Source organism: Arvicanthis niloticus, chromosome 6, assembly GCF_011762505.2.
Source record: "Arvicanthis niloticus isolate mArvNil1 chromosome 6, mArvNil1.pat.X, whole genome shotgun sequence".
NCBI classification, from domain to species: Eukaryota; Metazoa; Chordata; class Mammalia; order Rodentia; family Muridae; genus Arvicanthis; species Arvicanthis niloticus.
In genome coordinates this window covers 12,798,686-12,816,364 of record NC_047663.1, presented here as the reverse complement: position 1 = coordinate 12,816,364, position 17,679 = coordinate 12,798,686, and the positions used below count along the sequence as shown (strand labels likewise).

At 46.8% G+C, this 17,679-nt stretch overlaps 1 protein-coding gene across 1 annotated transcript in view; it reads right to left on the bottom strand.

Annotated features, from left to right (window-relative positions):
- Positions 1-3,025: 3,025 nt before the first annotated feature.
- Fam20a (FAM20A golgi associated secretory pathway pseudokinase) overlaps positions 3,026-17,679 on the bottom strand; it is a 47,903-nt gene continuing 33,249 nt past the window's right edge. Inside the window, exons 2-11 of the mRNA XM_034504284.2 lie at positions 15,071-15,255; positions 14,371-14,421; positions 12,690-12,768; positions 8,356-8,448; positions 7,759-7,874; positions 7,229-7,409; positions 5,967-6,076; positions 5,257-5,338; positions 4,750-4,809; positions 3,026-3,661 (exon numbers count right to left, since the gene is read on the bottom strand). Of these exons, the coding sequence (XP_034360175.1) occupies positions 3,397-3,661; positions 4,750-4,809; positions 5,257-5,338; positions 5,967-6,076; positions 7,229-7,409; positions 7,759-7,874; positions 8,356-8,448; positions 12,690-12,768; positions 14,371-14,421; positions 15,071-15,255 (1,222 nt within the window). The 3' untranslated portion in view covers positions 3,026-3,396. The remainder of the gene's footprint in view (positions 3,662-4,749; positions 4,810-5,256; positions 5,339-5,966; positions 6,077-7,228; positions 7,410-7,758; positions 7,875-8,355; positions 8,449-12,689; positions 12,769-14,370; positions 14,422-15,070; positions 15,256-17,679) is intronic.

The following is a 17,679-nucleotide window of genomic DNA, read 5'->3' as shown; positions in this document are numbered from 1 at the left end:
TCACTCTGTTGATAACGGGATCTTCACATGCAGGGCAGAGGGAGTTAGCTGGGGCACAAGCTCTGCTTCCTGAGCTCTACCTGGTCCCTCTCAGCAGCTGGATGTCACCGAAGTTGTGAAGTCGTCAGTGTAGTCTAGTCCTTTCTTTAAAACTTGGCCCATGATGCATTTTACTATTGTGTTGACATTTCGAGGTTGAATTAGCACGGTAGCAGAACTGTCACTTTGTTGCTAACCTCAAAGAGTTGGACCCTTTCTGAACTTTAGTTAAGGCCTGACAGTGTACTTTCAGGTGGACCAAACCCATGGTTAGCTAACTGGTTTGTCCCCAGCACGTCTGTCAAGGAGAAACACAAGTCTCTTCCTTCTTATATTTGGGGTATTTCCGTAGGAACCATCATTTTTGTGTACATATACAGCTAAAATTTGTTTCTTGACATAACTTTAGAACTAGGACATCATTGTGAGTCCCTGTAAGAACTAGTTTAAGTAGCTTTGTGATTTTAAAAAAGTTGCCACTAGATGGAGAGCTTTTCCTCTATTCTCAGCTTGGTCAGCCCAAGTCTCAGCTGTCCCTCAGTGTCTGCAGATTCTGGATTTGCATTTTTTCCTACTTGGTACAATGTAAGTGTGGCCCTGAGACCACCACACCAGAAGCACTCGGGAGCCTGAGCTTCATGTGCAAAGAAAAACTTGATTATCCCCTGCACGCCTTCCCACCCAAGGCTGAGTGAGGTCTGCCTCATCTCAGCGTGACTATGTCACTTGGGGGCCTCCTGCACATTTGTTTGTGTGTTTTCGTGCCTATTGTTGATGAGGTCACTCAGTATTTAAAAGGTCCCAAAGGGTAGTGTTCAGGGACTCGCTCACATTTCTTGAGTATGAGAAAGCTGTATCTTACTGTGAACATGTAGTAGGCAGATGCAGTGTTAAAGAACCAGCAATGTAAAGACATGATCTTTACCACACAAGATGAGATTCTGTAGTAATGGGTTGGTGAAATTAGACTGGAGAATCTTAGAAGCCTAACCCTTTATTTTTTCTAGGGGCAGCAATAATTTACCAGTTCAGTGGCCAGGGGTTTAATAGGACAGAATTGCCGCCTGTAAGAGAATCCTTAGATCAAAATTGTCCTGGTTTTTGAGAATGCTGTGGTGTGTCTCTCCAAACTGGTCCCCACCAGTTCACACAGTCTTCGTTACTTTATTGCTTGCCACTGGTAGCATGGAAAGTTTTCACATAGACTCAGAATATTTATTCCCCCCCACCCCCCATGGGAAGTTAAGCAATGGTTCAGAGTGTAAGATGTGAGAACTCCACACTCGCCTGAGAGTGGAATGGCTTTGTTTTCTGGTATTTTTGAAAAATGCCGGTCTCAGCCTTTTTGTTGTTATTATTAAACAAACAAAAAACAAAACAAAAAAACTGATTATTAAAAGTAGTCTGTATAGTTACCCAACATACTATGATCAAATTCAGTTACTTTGGTCTTGAAAAGTATAGCTCATGTGTTATTCCAGAATCTTGAGAAACTAGTCTGGCTCGAGGGAGGCCGCATTGGAGATGGACTGCAACCCACTTGAGCAAGACTGGCTGTAAGCTTCAAACCATGCTTTCTTTGACCATCTGAATGTCCCCCCCAACAACTCCCCTCATTCTTCAGTGTGGCTTCCTAGTGCTTCCCTCTGACAGAGGAGAAGAGGAGAAAGAGTTGATGTTGCCAGAAGCTGTGCCTTACCAAAGGGCCTCCCTGATAGGGAAGTCTTTGGAACTAGTTTTCTCTGGTAAAGAGTTGATTTTGCTGGGTTTTTGTTTTTGTTTTTCCTCCTCCCATAGCCCAGCCCAGCCTTCAACTTTATAGTCAGTCACTCAAAGGCTGGGATTTGCTGGCAAAAGTCACAGCACCCAGCCTAATTTTTTTTTTCCAGCTAACAAATTTAACTTCACAAATGGGCATGATACTATACGTTTTGGAGTAAGTCTAAACCACAAGATACGGTTTTCTCTCTCTCCAGCTGCAGTTCTCTTCTTTACACATTGGCAGAGGCTTGGGCATGTTCACGAGGGTTGCAAACCTGTGCTGACTTACAGGTTAGTAAAGCGTCTGGGACATGGCAAGGCTTTAGGGTGAACAGAAGCAAGGTTACTGCACAAGCTGGGTTCAAGGATCGAGTGCCTGTAATGTGGAGTGGCTAGGATGAATCAGAGCCATCCATTGAGAGACCAGCATGGACAAATGCCTTCATCCAGGCACTTGGGAGGTAGAGGCAGGAGGAGCAAGAATTCAAGGCCAGCCTGTTAAGTACATGCTCACCAATTTCAGAAGACTGAAACAATATCACCCATTGTCAGTCATCCTGTCCACCCTTGGACATATGCAGGAGTCTGGGTGACATTTCTGGTTCTTGATTTGTCCCTTGTAGTGATTGATGCCTTTTTTTCCCTCCCCTCCATACTTTTGGATTCTCTGGCTTTTATCAGAAGATAAAGTGATCTGATCTGATGAAGCCGTGCAACCTGAACCTGACGCCAGCTTCCCCTCTTGTGTCTGGCTCTTAGTTTTGGCATAGGTGGTGCTTCCTCTTCATGCATCCCAGGCTAGCCTTGAATTCACTGTGTAGCTAAGAATGCCTTTAAGTGCTGGCATTTCAGGCATTGCTGCTATGCCTGGCTGAGGGTTGAACCTGAGAGGCAAGCACTCCACCTACTGTGTCGTGTGAGCCATGCAGCTACTCGGTTGCCAATTCCTAAGCTGATAAAATACTCTTCAGATTGAAGTGCCCCCTTACTGAGCAAATTCACCTTTAGTTGGGATTTTTGAGGAGTGACCTGGTCGGGATTATTGTATTCAGATAGTGTGAGGGACCAGAATGTCAGTAAAAAAATCGACTTTTTTTTTTTTTTTTTTTTTTGATATCAACCTGAGATTTACAGATTTTAGGTCTCAAGATTTTTTTTTTTTTTTTAATGTGGACCAGGTGGTTTACTGTACCAGCATATACAGTAAGGACTTGGAGAAAGCCAGTTACCCACTTGATGTCCCTTTATTTGACATGGTAGAGTTAAAACCGTTCCTGGGAACAGAGCTTCCAGACCTTCCAAGCCTGGCCCAGATCCAGGTTTCACAGTGTGCTCAGAAGATTGTCTGCAGTCTTGATGGAGCTAGAGCCCGCTGGGAAGAGTGAGCTCCAGCCAGTGCACTGGAAAAGCAGTGACTTCCACCCAAGGGTAAAGATGTCTGGTGGATCCTGTTTGCCTTTCACAAAGCATTCCTGCCTCCTCCCTGAGCTTGTAACTTGGCCTCCAGCACCCCAGGCTGGAATGGGGCAGCAGGAGCCCACAAACCAGCATGCAGTGCTGGCTCCAGTTGTGTTCTGAGGTCCTCCGCTGCTGCCATTAGCTTGTCAGATTAGCCTGGCCAGAGTCTGGAGCTGAATGTTGTGCTGGTCCATCAGCTATGACTCTTCGCTCACCGTGGGCCTCTATGCAGTCCTCCACTGTCTTAAGGATGATCTGGAGTCTGCGGTCCAGGGCCAGGAGGTGGGGTTCTGTGAGGACAGGGGTGAGCTGGTCTTCTAGTAGTGACTCCCGCATCACATCGCTGAGTCTGTAGTCAGCCTGGGCCAGCAGCCGAAGGTGCAAGAGTGTTTTCTTTTTAATCCTGTCAAGACAAAGCCAGTGGGGCCAGATCAGCAAATTGAGGGAGGTAACTGGGCCTGTGATTGCCCGCTCCCCACAAACAGCTCTTGGCAGCTGGTATTCTTCGGAGATCTTATTTCTAGGCAAACTTATTTCCCTGAAAGCCATGTGGAAAAGGAATTAATGATGGATAACAGCCTTTGTCCAGTTGACCGCCCCCACACCCCCGTCTTTCTCTGTCTCTTTCTCTGTGTATGAGAGAGAGAGAGAGAGAGAGAGAGAGAGAGAGAGAGAGAGAGAGAGAGAGAGAGAGACCTAAGGTTTGTTTTTAAAGATTTAAAGCTGACAGAAGAAATTTCCAGTAGGTGAATGAAGCTGTCTGTTGTCTAAAAATCCAACCTCCACATGCCAACGTCGTAATGCGTCTCCTGTGTCAGACACTAGAAGCACAGGCATGGCAAGTGACTGGGTCCATTTTGACTTTAAGATTTGGATTTCTTTAAAAACTCACGCAAGCAGCCTAACTGTCTGATTTTTTTTTTTTTTTTTTTTTTTTTTTTGACACAAGCAGCTGCTGCTCATCCAGTCCAGAGAGAGACTTGAATGAACCCAAGGACTTGCTTTGGACCATTCATGTACCAAAGGGACAGATGGGATGATGGTTCTCTTAGGTCTCAATCACATCTTTATAATTAGCAATAGCTAAGAGGGATCTAGTGCCACAAGCCTGGCTTAAAGTGCCAGAGATACAGAAGTAGGGTAGGTGTCCTTTAGAGAAGGGGCCAGAATTTCAGTCTGACCCAGTTTTACCAGACTTCAGTCGGGGTTTTGCTGAGATGGTGATGAAATAGTCCTAAGAGCTTACATAAGGAAAGGGGAGGGCTCATTAGTAATATCAAGGAGCACTGATGTCCGTAAAAGTGGGTGACTATCCGAGTGGGTTAAAGATTACAGTTGGTGACTTTAAAGGATCAGATCTTAACTCGTTTTCTGGTAAAGGACGAGGAAATCATCACTTAGGGAAAGCCGGTAGCTGCAGCGTGGGAAGCTAGGCAGCTCACATCGTATCCCAGACCAGAGCCGTGTGAATTGCCCGCCGGAGAAACTTACATGCAACACTGTGCGAGAGGAGCGAGGATAGAGAGTTCATCCTGGGAATGCCGTCCGAACCTAGGAGAGGAGACAGGGCCCTTCGCTCTGGATGCTCGCTGCGGTAACCCTTCTGTGAATTCGGTGGGATAAGGCGCTAGACACCATGACAGCCATCTCAACAACAGCGCCCCCCTCAGCCAGGTCACAGAAGCCTCAAGTTACAGCCAAGACCCCCCCCCCCCCCCGGGCCTCCGCAGGCCCACTGTGGAGGCTGAACCGTGCTCTGCTTCCAGGAAAGTCTACTGAAAAGATACAAAGAGTCTTAGCCAGGCTCACTGGTGGACACGAGAGTGCTCTCACGCTGGAGAATCTATGCTACTTAGCAAAGGGCAGGAAAAAACAAACAAACAAACAAACAAACAAAAAAACCCAAAGGTTAGTGGGAAATAGGGTCAGATGGAGATAGGTCCAGGCAGTGCATGCCCTCCTGAGGTCTCCAGTGGGATGTGGGCAGTTAGTGCTTACCCTCTGGCATTGTCAAGATGAATAAGGTACCCATCATCCCCAAACTTGGTGAACATCTCATAATGGTGTCGGTCCATGTTTCCTGCAACGGAGGGGAGAGATCAGAGCAAGGGTCTGAAGGCCACAGCTACGGAAGAGCCTGACCTGGGTCCTGGGAACGAAGGCCAGTCAACACTTAGACAGGAACCTGAGCTTGGATCACAGCATTTCTAGGCTTGTTACTTGGCCCCCACCCTCAGCCCAGCAGCCCATGGAGCAGAACTGTGCTGTTGAGCTTCCTGTACACATCCTCAAACATGCAGCATCCTTTCCTGGTCCCAGTGGGAGTAGGGGATAGAAGTACTGGTTTGTGGGACTGCAGCCTTACTTTGGCCTTCCCAGTGCAAGACGCTTCCCACCTCCATACTGCTGCTTCTCACCAAGTGAAGGGAACATCCAGCCTCAAATGTTGACACCCATTTGGGTCTGAGGGCAGGATGATACATTTGCCTTGACAGTGGCAACCCCTACCTGAAACCCATGCCACCCCATCCCCTTCTAAGAAACCAGGGCATGTTGGTTGTTCGTTCCCTTGGACTCCTGTGAGCATATGGGAGATGCAGGACTGTCTAATCCTCCCGATCCAGGTTGTAATTTTGGCAATGGTCTCCCGGAGTCCTGGGCAAAGAGCAGAGTACAATTCTGCCAGGTGCCCTGAGTTGGGTACCTACCAATCAAGAAGTCAAAGATGGCCATGTCGATGATGCTGAGAAGCCGGTTGCTGCTGTTGTACGGGTAGACCTGCTTTACTGTGTCACAGTAAAGGGGGTTGAGCTCCCACCTGAGGGGGAGAAGAAGTCCTGGGGCTGGAAAAGCCAAGATGCCAGGGTGTTGGGGGCCCTCTCCATACTATCCCTGCTCTCACAAATCCCTGCTTCTCCAAGTTTGCCCTGGCCTAGTGATCTCAGGATGCCGGGTGGTTAGCTGGCTCCCTCCAGAAGGACCCTGGGTAAGGGCATCTGCAAAGAGAGGTTGCAGATTCCAGAGGATGGGAAGGTTTAGAGTACTCTGACTTTGCTGAACGCCAAGTCGGAGGCTGGGGTACCACCACAGAGCAAGTGGTGGGAAGGCTTGCACCACACCTGCTCTCTCTTGGTCCTTGCTCCTCCAATATTCCCACAGCACCCATGACCTCCCACAGGCTGGCGTCTGCCACACATGTCCTGCCTTCACACAGTCTCACAAAGTCATGCCCTCCTGAGATTCTTCTGTTGACTTTTTCTTCCCGTCAGAACGGTGGTGATGTGCCAATGGACCTGTTCATGGAGTCCACTCATTTGGTGTGTCTACTATACTACATATGCTGTGTATAGTATATTTATAACAGGCATATAGCCAATGGCTCTTGCTCCAGGTTTTACTCCCTCAGTTCCTGTGTGCTTTTTTTTTAATTATCTGTGGTATGCATGTATATATGCATACATGTTCATGTGTGTGAGGTGCACATGTGTGTGTAGGTGCGCATGTATGCAGGGCCTGAAGTTGATGTCCACTGTCTTCCTCCATCCCTCCCCGACTATTTACTGAAGCAGTGTCTTTTCTGAACCCAGGGTTTGCCAATTCCCACTAGTCTTATCTGTTCTAGGCACCTCGAATAGGGGACCCAGTGTCCCTGTCTCTTGTACGCTTAGATTATAGGTGGCTGCCATGCCTGGCTGGCTGTCAGTGGGTTTTGGCTATCTGAACTTTGGTCTTCAGGCTGACATGGCAAGCACTACCCACTGAGCATTTCCCCAACCCGTCTCTCTGTGGTTCTTTGTTATAGAATAAGTGCCTTACAACCCAGTATATGAGCTAACAGGGATGAACATCCAATCTGTTGACCTTAGGGTCAATAAGAGGACTGAGGCAGTGTGAGGGTTTAGTGCGACTACCCTGAAGAGCTGGACTGCAGGGCCCTGGGCATGGGGGTGTGGTCAGGAAGCCGACTCACTCCTCTTTTCCTGACAGGGAGTAGGAACGGATCCAGGGATTGGGCACAGACAGTCTGGGGGCCAGGTTGAGGGATGGCAGGAAGGCGGAGAGGGAACCTTCCAGCAGGTGTGGGTTGCCGCAGACAGCATACTCGGTCTTGCACATGTACGGACACTTGGCGAAGAAGCACACGTTGTTAGCTGGAAGGTGAGGGAAGAGAGAGAAGTAAAGTGGTGGTGGTGGTAGTGGAGGGGGGTTGATGGGTCATCTGCCCTGAGAAACCCTCTAGGAATAGGATGAGGACTTCAAACTCCCACCTTGGGAAAAGGCTGTTGGACCTAGGGATCCATTTTGGGTACCAAGTTACAAATGTCTCAGAGCATCCTGTCATATGATGAGCGCTCTTTGACAGGCTGGATGCAAATCACCCTCCTACCCCAGTGACTCACGTGTCAATGGCAGAGCTCAGACCACTGTTGAACCTGCCCGTGGACATGATGCCTGACCATAGACTTAAGACCCAGAGTATGGCTCTGGCTGATACTCTACCTGGAGACACAAAGAAAACACTCTGCAGGATCTCATTCTTGGTGACCTCTAGGATTTCCTTGGTGACATTCACCAGTCTCCCTACGGTTGGTGGAACCCGTCGGAAGTCCAGAATCCTGGAAGAGAAGGAGCCTTGTTCAGATGTGAGGGATAGGCAGGGACTGGGGAAAAGCCCTGTGTCTGGGCCAACAAATGTTTCCTTATAATTGATTCATTTTTTTCAGGCACACTGATGTATACCTGGAATCCCAGTATTTGGCAGATAGAGACCGGAGGATTAGGAGTTCAAATCTAGCCTCAGCTATGGAATGAGTTAGAGGTCAAACTGGGCTTCGTAATACTCTTCAATGAACACAATTTAATAAAACAATAGAAATATACACAAATTGTTCATTTCATTAAGTGTTTTTAACCTAATGATTTGGAAGGAGATGTTAGACTTGAAGGCTCTACACTGAGGTAGAAGAGATGAGAAGCCAGAAAGAGAATACTGCCACTCTCAGAGTTCTCACCAAAAGTCTGGGTAGCATCCTCTCACCAGGGGACTGGCCCTCGCAGTTGGTGCCATCTTCAAGGGGGTGGGGGGAGCAGACCTACCTGTCCAGGTGGAAAGCTGCAATTTCAGCATTGTGTCTCTGAAAGTCTATGAAGTAGAAGAAGTCTTCGGGCGTCTCCTCCTCTCGCTGCTGTCTGGAAGGAAGGAAGGAGTCACGCCCTGGACTCAACCTTCGATGGTAAGCCCTAGGAGTGAGCCCGTGTGGTGCTTTTCATGTGGATATAGATGGTGGACCCACAAATTAAGAACGGGCCTCTCCCTTCCTGAGCGGGGAGTAGACATACAAAGAAGGAAGCAGTAGGCTTTTTGTAGGCACTATCGATGCCAAGTTTCCTGAGTATGGAGCTCTGCAGGAGAGTGGCTGATTTGCCCCATAAACCAAAGGGAAGGAAACCAAGCATTCCTGTGCAGGTGTTAACAGGAGAGAACAGGTTATCAGAAGTGATGGGGGAGTGGACCTAGATGCTCACACATGCAGAAAAGGTGAGGCATGATCAGACATGGCAATAGAAAGAACTTAATACGGTTGCAAACAAGGACTGGAAAGTTATGGGTTCGAGGGAGAAATACAGGTGACAGAACTCTTAGAAACTCAGGTGGAGCGTGAGGATGGGCCCAGCCAGAAACCTAAGGGAGGCCCACACAGATGGTACTGATCTAGATCCATTTTCAGATGCAAATAGATTCTTGAAGAGTATCACCCTGCCGGCGGGGGTGGGGGGGATGTGAGGGTGGGGGTGTGGTGCCGTGTTAGGACAGTGTTTCCTAATTACTTGGGGCATCCTGGGCCTACTTGCGGCCTCCACACTGACTTCAGTGTTATGCTAATAAATGGGGAAGGATGATGACCTTCGAATAATTTTATAGTCCAGAGTGTGGACCTGTTCCTAAGACTAAATCAGCAAAGGAAATTGTAAACAGAGGTAGTAACATAAACGGCCACACAAACAACCAGCTTCCACAACCAAAATAGTAAGACACACTTTGCCAGAAGGGCACAGGCCAATCCGGAAAACCCGCAGTGAGGCTGTCGGACAGACTTAGACTGTAGAGATGCAGCCAGGTCTAGTGTAGCCGTCACATCCAGGGCTGAGGGTGTGGTTGGATGCTGCCTGTCTGTCCCCATTCTACCATAAGAACATACACTCTTAGATTTTCATATGAGCTATAAAATTGGAAGGCTATTTTTACTTGACACCATTGATCTATTTTGAGCACTAAGGAGTGTACCTCTCATATGCAATGTGTCATATATATTACATCTTAAAGTATCACCTTGGAGACAGTGAGATGGCTCAATGAATAAAAGTGCTTGCCACCTAACCTGATGACCCGAGTTCTGTCCCTGGGTCCCACACAGTGGAAGGAAAGATCCGAGTCCCAAGAACTGTTTCCGACTTCCACGTGTGTGCTGTAGAATTTGCAACCAGTCTCAAATAAATAAACACATAGACAAACAACAAACAAAGGTAAATGTATCACCTTCATGTTTAGAATGCATACTTTTCAAAGATAAGTCTATGTTCTTTCTGCAAAGGGACAAATGCTTTTTCACTTTAAATTACTCAAAGGGAAGGCATATATATATATATATATATATATATATATATATATATATATATATTGAAGAAGGGAATACATTTTAAATGACACTATGATTTTTAAACTAAATTTCATAGAATTGTAGATGAAACTTTGTGTTGTATGTATGTATACATACATGTTCTTTACTGCTTTGCTTCCTTGTCAGTGTTCCTAAGATGGCTGGACTAACTGGTAGTCTTGTATGGGGACTCATGATTTTAACCCCATCAGAACCCCACTGATGGAACTTACTAGGAGGAGAATGCCAAAGAGTTGCACGCCTGGTGGGGTCTCTGCTCATAGCTGTGCGTGCTCACTCTGATTGGAAAGCACAGCCACTGGGGAGGCCAAGACAGAAAGATCCCTGAGCCCAGGAGTCCGAGACCAGCCATGGAAAAACCCGGTCTCTTAAAAATAAGACAAAGGCACATGGCCTCGGGGAGGCAGCTCAGTCTGAAAGCAGAAGGGCTGACGTTCAATCAGAATCCACATTCAAAGAGACACTCACCTACTTGGTGAGTTCTAGGCCAGTGAGAGACTATATCTCAAAGAACAAACTAAGGAACAAAACAATAAACATACAGGACCGAAGGAACAATACACAAGGCTGGCCTCTTGCCTTCTCTCACATACACACACATGTAGAGGTACCTGTCGCCACCATACACACACACACACACACATACACACACACACACACACACACACTCAATTTGTTGACTTTAGTGCTCTCTGTGTTTGGCTATACTATGAGATCCCCTTCTGAAACCATCCTTAGGAAAACTAACATTTTTACATCAATTTCTTTTACAGATTCATTTATCTGATGGAGGCAGATTCGTCGGCTTGTATGTAGTTATGTAAGTTTCATTGTCAACTGAATCAGATAGCGAAAAGCCTAGGAGGATAGCGGAAACACTTCTGGGTATGTGTGTAGCCTTTCTAGAACCGATTAGGTCATTCTATGAGGGCATTTTGTGGAGGCAGCGAAAGGAAGAAGACAGGGTTAGTCACTGAACCTTGATCCCATCCTATATGTTGTTTTCTCTGCCTCCTGGCTACTATGGTAAGAACTGCTCTGCTCAGGGCTGGAGAGATGGCTCAGCGGTTAAGAGCACTGACTGCTCTTCCAGAGAGGTCCTGAGTTCAATTCCCAGCAACCACATAGTGGCTCACAACTATCTGTAATGGGATCTGATGCCCTCTTCTGGTGTGTCTGAAAAAGACCTGTTCTGCTCTAACATGACCTCCCTGCCACAGACGACTGAGCCCTTTGACACCTCCGGCCAAAAGGAAATCTTTCTTCTGTTAAGTTGCTTACCTTGGGTATTTGGTTACAGCTATGTAAAAGCTAACACTGTAGGAAGACTTTGTCTGTGCTGGCCTTGTGGCCTGATGGAGTGATCCAAACAGCGGTGGTAACAAGAGAGGAGAGGAAGGAACTTTCTTTTGGCTTAACCCTGACACTCAGCCTGCTCCAGGGATGACAAGGACCAGAGCTAACTTTTGGCAGCTGATATGTGAAATCTGTGTATGGGCAACATTTTTAAGTTCGTGTATTGTTTTATATGCTGGGTGATGAGATTTTTAAAAAATCAACAAATATGCATAGACGATATTCGAATGTTTCTTTCACTCAATGGTTGCATATTTAATCAACGTGGGTTTTGCATAAAGAGAAGGTTTTTAGATAAGGAGAAAACTCCTTATCTAAAGGGTTCTGAAGTTTGCTCGGGCCTTTCAACCATGGGAAGTGGGGCTAGAACAAGCCCACTGGACTCTGAGAGAATGGGACTTAGACATTGCAGTTGCTTAAAGTTCTAAAGGGAATCCAGCTTGCAGCTCGTCTACTCCAAACTTGTCCTTAAAGAGATACTTTTGTTCCTAGTTCAGAGACTGAAACTCAATAGTGTTCCTGTCTTTAGTCTCCACTGCACCCAGTGACCTGGCTATTCGGGAAGTTTCTTCTCGGTCAGCCGGAAAGTGTGGATCTTAACTTAACATGAATAAACAACACTGGAAGGCAGAAAACTTTAGAGGAACATGTGATAAGAGCAATGGAACCCTCTATGGGAACATTCTTTCCTATGCATGTCATCCACAAGAGGAACATTCTCCAGGGCCAAGGAATTGCACTCTATTTCATCTCTATTCCAAGAAAGCCATACTTGTGGTCTTCAGACCACTGGAGGCTAGTACACACACACACACACACACACACACACACACACACACACACTGCCATCATTTCAAATATATATATATTTTTCATGATTCATGAAAAATGAATCAGCCACAGATTCATGCATGTGAATGCTTGGCCCATAGGGAGTGACACTATTAGGAGGTGTGGCCTTGTTGGAGGAAGTGTGTCATTGTGGAGGCGGGCTTTGAGGTCTCCTATGCTCAAGCTGTGGCTGGTATGGGACACAATCTCCTTCTGCTGCCTGCGGGTCAAGATGTAGAACCCTCAGCTCCTCCTGCACCAGGTCTGCATGCCTTCCACCATGCTTCTGACCAGGATGATAATGGACCAAACCTCTGACACTGTAAGCCAACCCCCAGTTAAATGTTTTCCTTTATAAGAGTTGCCATGGTCACGGCGTCTGTTCAAAACAATAAAACTCTAACTAAAACATTAGCTATTGCTGTTTTTAATTATTATCATTGTCACCCAAATAGTTCTATGTGTGGTGCAGACAGGTATAAGGATACTAGGTTACTTTGACCACCTTTTGGGCAAAGCTTCAGAATTGCCACCAGGGATCCCGGTGAGGAAGGCTTCACTTACCTCATGGGTTTGAACATGGCTTTACCGAAGTCCGAGAACCTCAGAACCAATTTCAGGTGGACCCCACTGGGTTTCACAACTGTGAGGGGTAGAAGGGTGATATCTAAGCAGCGGGCTGTGGCGCCATTCAGAAACCCAGCCTTTTTCTGCTACTAAAAAGACACCAAAGACTATAGGCTTTGCAAAGCCCGAGCAGCAAAGCCCACATGTTAGACTGTGGTCCATGTCTTCAGAGGGACCCAGTAGTTATTCTGTCAGTTTGGGAAGAGGTCAGGAAACACAGGGTTCCCCTAGTAGACATCACTGAAAACTTCCCATAGACTACTTTTGTAAAGGGACTGGGCCTCTCCTCCTTGGGTTTCAATTGAGATCTCATAGGTTCCCACTATATTGTTTACTGTATAAAAGCCTTAGTCCATAAATGGCTCCTCCCTATGTAAGATTCTATGCCTGTGCTAGGTCTAGAGCTTTAAAAATTCTTGGTTTTTATCTTATTTTGTTTTGTGGTGCTGGGAATCAAAACCAGGACCTTTTTTGCTTCCTGTTTTAAAACGGTAGTTTTGAGAATGTCATTTATGGATCTGAAAATTTGTGCATTTGAAGATTTATTATGACGCTTATGCTTCTTCTTAACCTCTTGTCTTCCATTCCCTTCCACTGCCTCTCCTCCCCTCTCCCCTGCTCATTGTGTCTTTTCATTTCTCTTCTGTACCCATTTCCCCTCCCCTTCCCTTCTCTTCCCTTCTTTTCCTTTCCCTTCCCTTCCCCTCCTCCCTTCCCTTCCTCTTCTGCTTCCCTCCCCTTTCCCTTCCTTCTCCTCCCCTCTTCCCCTTTCCCTCTCCTTTCCTTCCTCTCCCCTCCCCTCCCCTTCTCTACCTCCCTCACTCTTTGAGCTAGGGTCTTGGTGTGTAGTTGAGGTTGGCCTTGACCTTTTAATGTAGCCCAGTTTGGCCCGGAACTCATGATCCTCCTGCTTAGACCTCTCAAATCCTGGGATTACAGGGTGTGCCATCTCATGCACATGTAGAAATTACGTTCAGAACATCTAGGTAACTAACTGAGACCACTCAGGGCTGGGGGCAATGTCCAGGCTTCACTTGTTCAGACCTACCTGAAACCAGTTTGCAGCACCCAGAGGGGAGCTCTGTTACCTTTTTTTTTTTTTTTTATTTTTTTTTATTTTTTGGATTTTTCCATTCTGTCTGACATTTACCCCAGTTAAGTTTCAACCTTGGTTGCGTGAGAACCACTTGAGATATTTTAAAAAGGTTGCCATGGGCCTCCATCTCTGTGGTTGAGTCCAGATGTCTGGAGGAGGAGGCCAGGCAACAGTACTTTTTAAAGCTCTCAGGAGTAAGATGCAGCATCAGGAAACATTGTCCTGTACAATTGCCTCTTGGATCTGAAGTCCTACTCCAATCATCAGAGATTCTATCAACATTCAGATTCTGATTGGGAAAATGGGAGCAGAGACGGAGATTCTGTGCTTCTCACACGCTTCCTAATGATGCTGGTGATACTTAGGCCTGTACCACATGTTGGCCAGTACGATGCCCCCCACAGATTCAAAGATGCTTTTTACTGTGGGTGGCTGGGGTGTGTGAGGAGTGTTATATTCTCTGAGGTTGGTCAGAGAGAGCCTGTTGGAGGCTGGCTGGAGGTGGGGAGTCATGTCACTTACTCTGTGAGCAGTCACAGGCCCCTAGCAAGGCCTTTTCATCCTGACTGTAATCTGCAAAGGAGAAGAAGAGTAATGAACATTTCTTGATCCCGAGAGAGCTGGCCAAAGACAGGCTCCCACTTCTGACCCAGCTCCACAGGAGGAAGGATTGATACATCTTGGGAATCATAGCTATGAGCACCCAGAAGGCCATGTTTTAGAGTCCAGGGGTTACATTTTTCTGCCTGCTCTGTCCCAGGCTCCACGCTTTCTAACCCATATACTCCAGTCATTCTTGGTCTAGCTTTGTCTCTGCTAATACCTTTCCATGTTGCATGTCCTGTCATAGGTGCTTGGACACACAAACTTGGGGTTAGTAGACCTATGTTTGAATCTTGGCTCCAGCCCTGGCTTTGCCCGGCTTGCCGATCCACAACTGTAAATGGCAGTGGTACTATTTATGTCAGAAGGGCATAAAGAAGAAAACAGCTCCTGGTACAATGGGAGCTTTCAGTAAACAATGACAATCACCTTCCTAAAAGAGCACAGAGCACGTCCTTAGGTCTCTGTGATGAGCTTACGGCTACACAGTCTTCAAAAGGAATGCAATGTGCTTACTAGCCTTGTGTGATCATGTATGGGTGGTAACCCTTGACTGGCTCCTGGAGCCTGAGCCTCTGGGAGAAAGTCAGTCCCTCCTGGTTAACCCCATGAACCTCACCAGCACTGATGGTGGGGAAGTGTCTCATGTCATGGAGGAGTTTGCTGACGGCAGGGCTGGATCTGGAGTACAGCCCGTGGCTGTTGATGCCCAAGTGGAACTGGACCCAGCTGGCCTCTGGTCGAAACTGCAGCGGGGGATCCAAGGAGGTGAGGTTGAATTGTTCTTTGTATATCTTGTGCCGTCTGGAAGAGCCAGAAGAGGGGTTTGGCTGAATAAGAGGAATCACTTTCTACACACTGTATTCATGCTTTCATGCACTCAACGGGTGTATGAGCATCTATTATAGGCCAGGATTCATGCTGCTTTTAGGATACCACGGGTAGGTAATTAAACAGCCCCTGTTCCTTCCTTGCCCTCAGAGAGCCTCCAATCTTAAGGAGAAAAATCATGTTACAGAGTTACATACAGACATAAATAAATACTAAGTTACAAACTCACGTTACATGGTTACATACAGACATAAATAAATGCTGTTACAAACTCATGCTACATGGTTACATACAGACATAAATACTGAGTTATAAACTGTGTGGATCCCAGGAAAGCAAAGGCAGGTGGTTCAGAGTAGAAGTGGGCGTGTCCCAACTTTGGGATCCTGGCTGCACTTTGCATTTCTTCTGCTTCTCAATATTTTATATCTCAAGGAGCAGGGAGGTGGTGGAGAGAAGGCAACGGGTAAGGATAAAGGGAATGAAGGGTGTGGGTCCTGGCATCAGGGAAAAGGGTGAATGGCTGTTCTCCGACTGATCTTTCTAGATTTTTCTGCCAGGATGAGAGCAGAAACTTAATGTTTCTGCTTTTACCGTCTCAGAGAGTCCCGCTTGGAAGACAAATGGCCTGCCTAGGAAGAAATTAGGGAAATATAGGAAAATTCAACCTTCTAATACTCTGGGGGCTGATGCAGCTATGTATGAATTCTGGGTGTGCAATATTCAGTACATGGTAGCATGGACGTTCATGTTCTCCTCTACCCATTTGTGGAGAACGCTAACTCACAAGGAAGGACTGAACAGCTACTGATTTTTGTTAGTTTAGACTTAAAAGACAGTGAGCTTAAAAACATTCCCCTTTAAAATAGTTTATTACTGATTTTAGAATTTTATACATGAGCACAAAGGATTTTCATCATGTCCACCTCTCCTTCTCTGCTCCTCCAGTATCCCTTAGCACTGAACTTTCAAATTCATGTCATCTTCCTCTATAATAGTTACACACACACACACACACACACACACACACACACACACACACACACAAACCCTACTGAATACAATTAGTTTGTACACCTGTTTGGCGACCACCTCTACATAAAGGCTGGGGTGGGGATGCAGCTAGAAAGGCATCTTCTGCAGGAGGACCTAATTGAGGAACAAGGATTACTGATGCAGACAATGCCAGCCAACCGGGAACTGCTGTTTAGAAGCGATGCCTTCTTGGGACCAATGGGGCGCGAGTAGGGGTTATTAAAGGAGCTTGCAGCAGAGTTCAGATGAGCTGGCTGCGGTGGCAGTGGCGATCTCACCTGCTCCCAGAGTCTGCGTTGTTGATTCTGCCTCACCCCCCATCCCAAGGGCAGGTAGGGTCGGCAGCAGGCAGTCCAGGGCACAGGCAGCACACGTGGGCATGGGCAACCTATCATCTGGAGGCTTGTCCCTGAGTAAAACCAGCTCTCAGTCTACAGCCATCGACTGACATTGTGGTGCAGCCTTGAGTGCTCTCCCTTCATCCACAACGGTACATTGATTGGTGTGATCTTCTGAAGGTCTTGTTCTGGTAGCTGTACTGTTGAGAGCTCATGGGTGCTGCATCCCTGTCCAGTCCAGAAGACACTTTCACTTTTACCCCTGGTCCTCTGGCTCTTAATGATGTTCCCAGAGCTCTAGTCCTTTCTTGACATCCACGTTAGAGTTCTTCTTCGGCCAAGTGTGAGACCAAAGCTCAATGATACACGGAGAATGGATAGATGCTGAGTAAATTTGCATTGGTTGACATGGGCACCGCCATGTCATCCCGCCTACCCCCAACAGTGGCAGGCCCTTCCTCAGGTAAGTCTCAGAGGAAAGGGAATGCCTTCCTACCGTTCAAATTTGAGTGTTTACAAATGACTGACCAGTGTGTGCAAAAACTAGCATCGTCCTCTTCCTCCTCCAGGATGACGGCAACCTCAGAGTGTTCCCCAACTAATTCACCCAGCCTCGCCAATCCCTCTTTCTTGTACTGTATATAATAAACTCGCTGAATTTTCTGCTTGCATAGCAGGTGCCCTCCCTTAGAGTGAGCACAGCCCACCCGATCTCAGCTTTTTTGTGCACACATCTGTCATTGTTTCTTCATTCCCATGTTGCCTCAGCCAGGTTTCTAAGACCTAACCATGCAGGATGTGGCAGTGATATTGGCCAAGAAACCAAGATTTGGTTACAAAATACCAATCTGTACTTCCTCTACCTATAACAAATAACCCCCTAACTGGAAAGGAAGGCCATGGAACAAAGGCATTCATTAACTTTTCTGTCCATGGGAGTGATTTCCCTACCTGTATAAGGAGTCCAGAGGAGGTGGTGACAAATTCAATTTCTAACAGGCTTTCAAGTTGTCCAGTGTTGTTG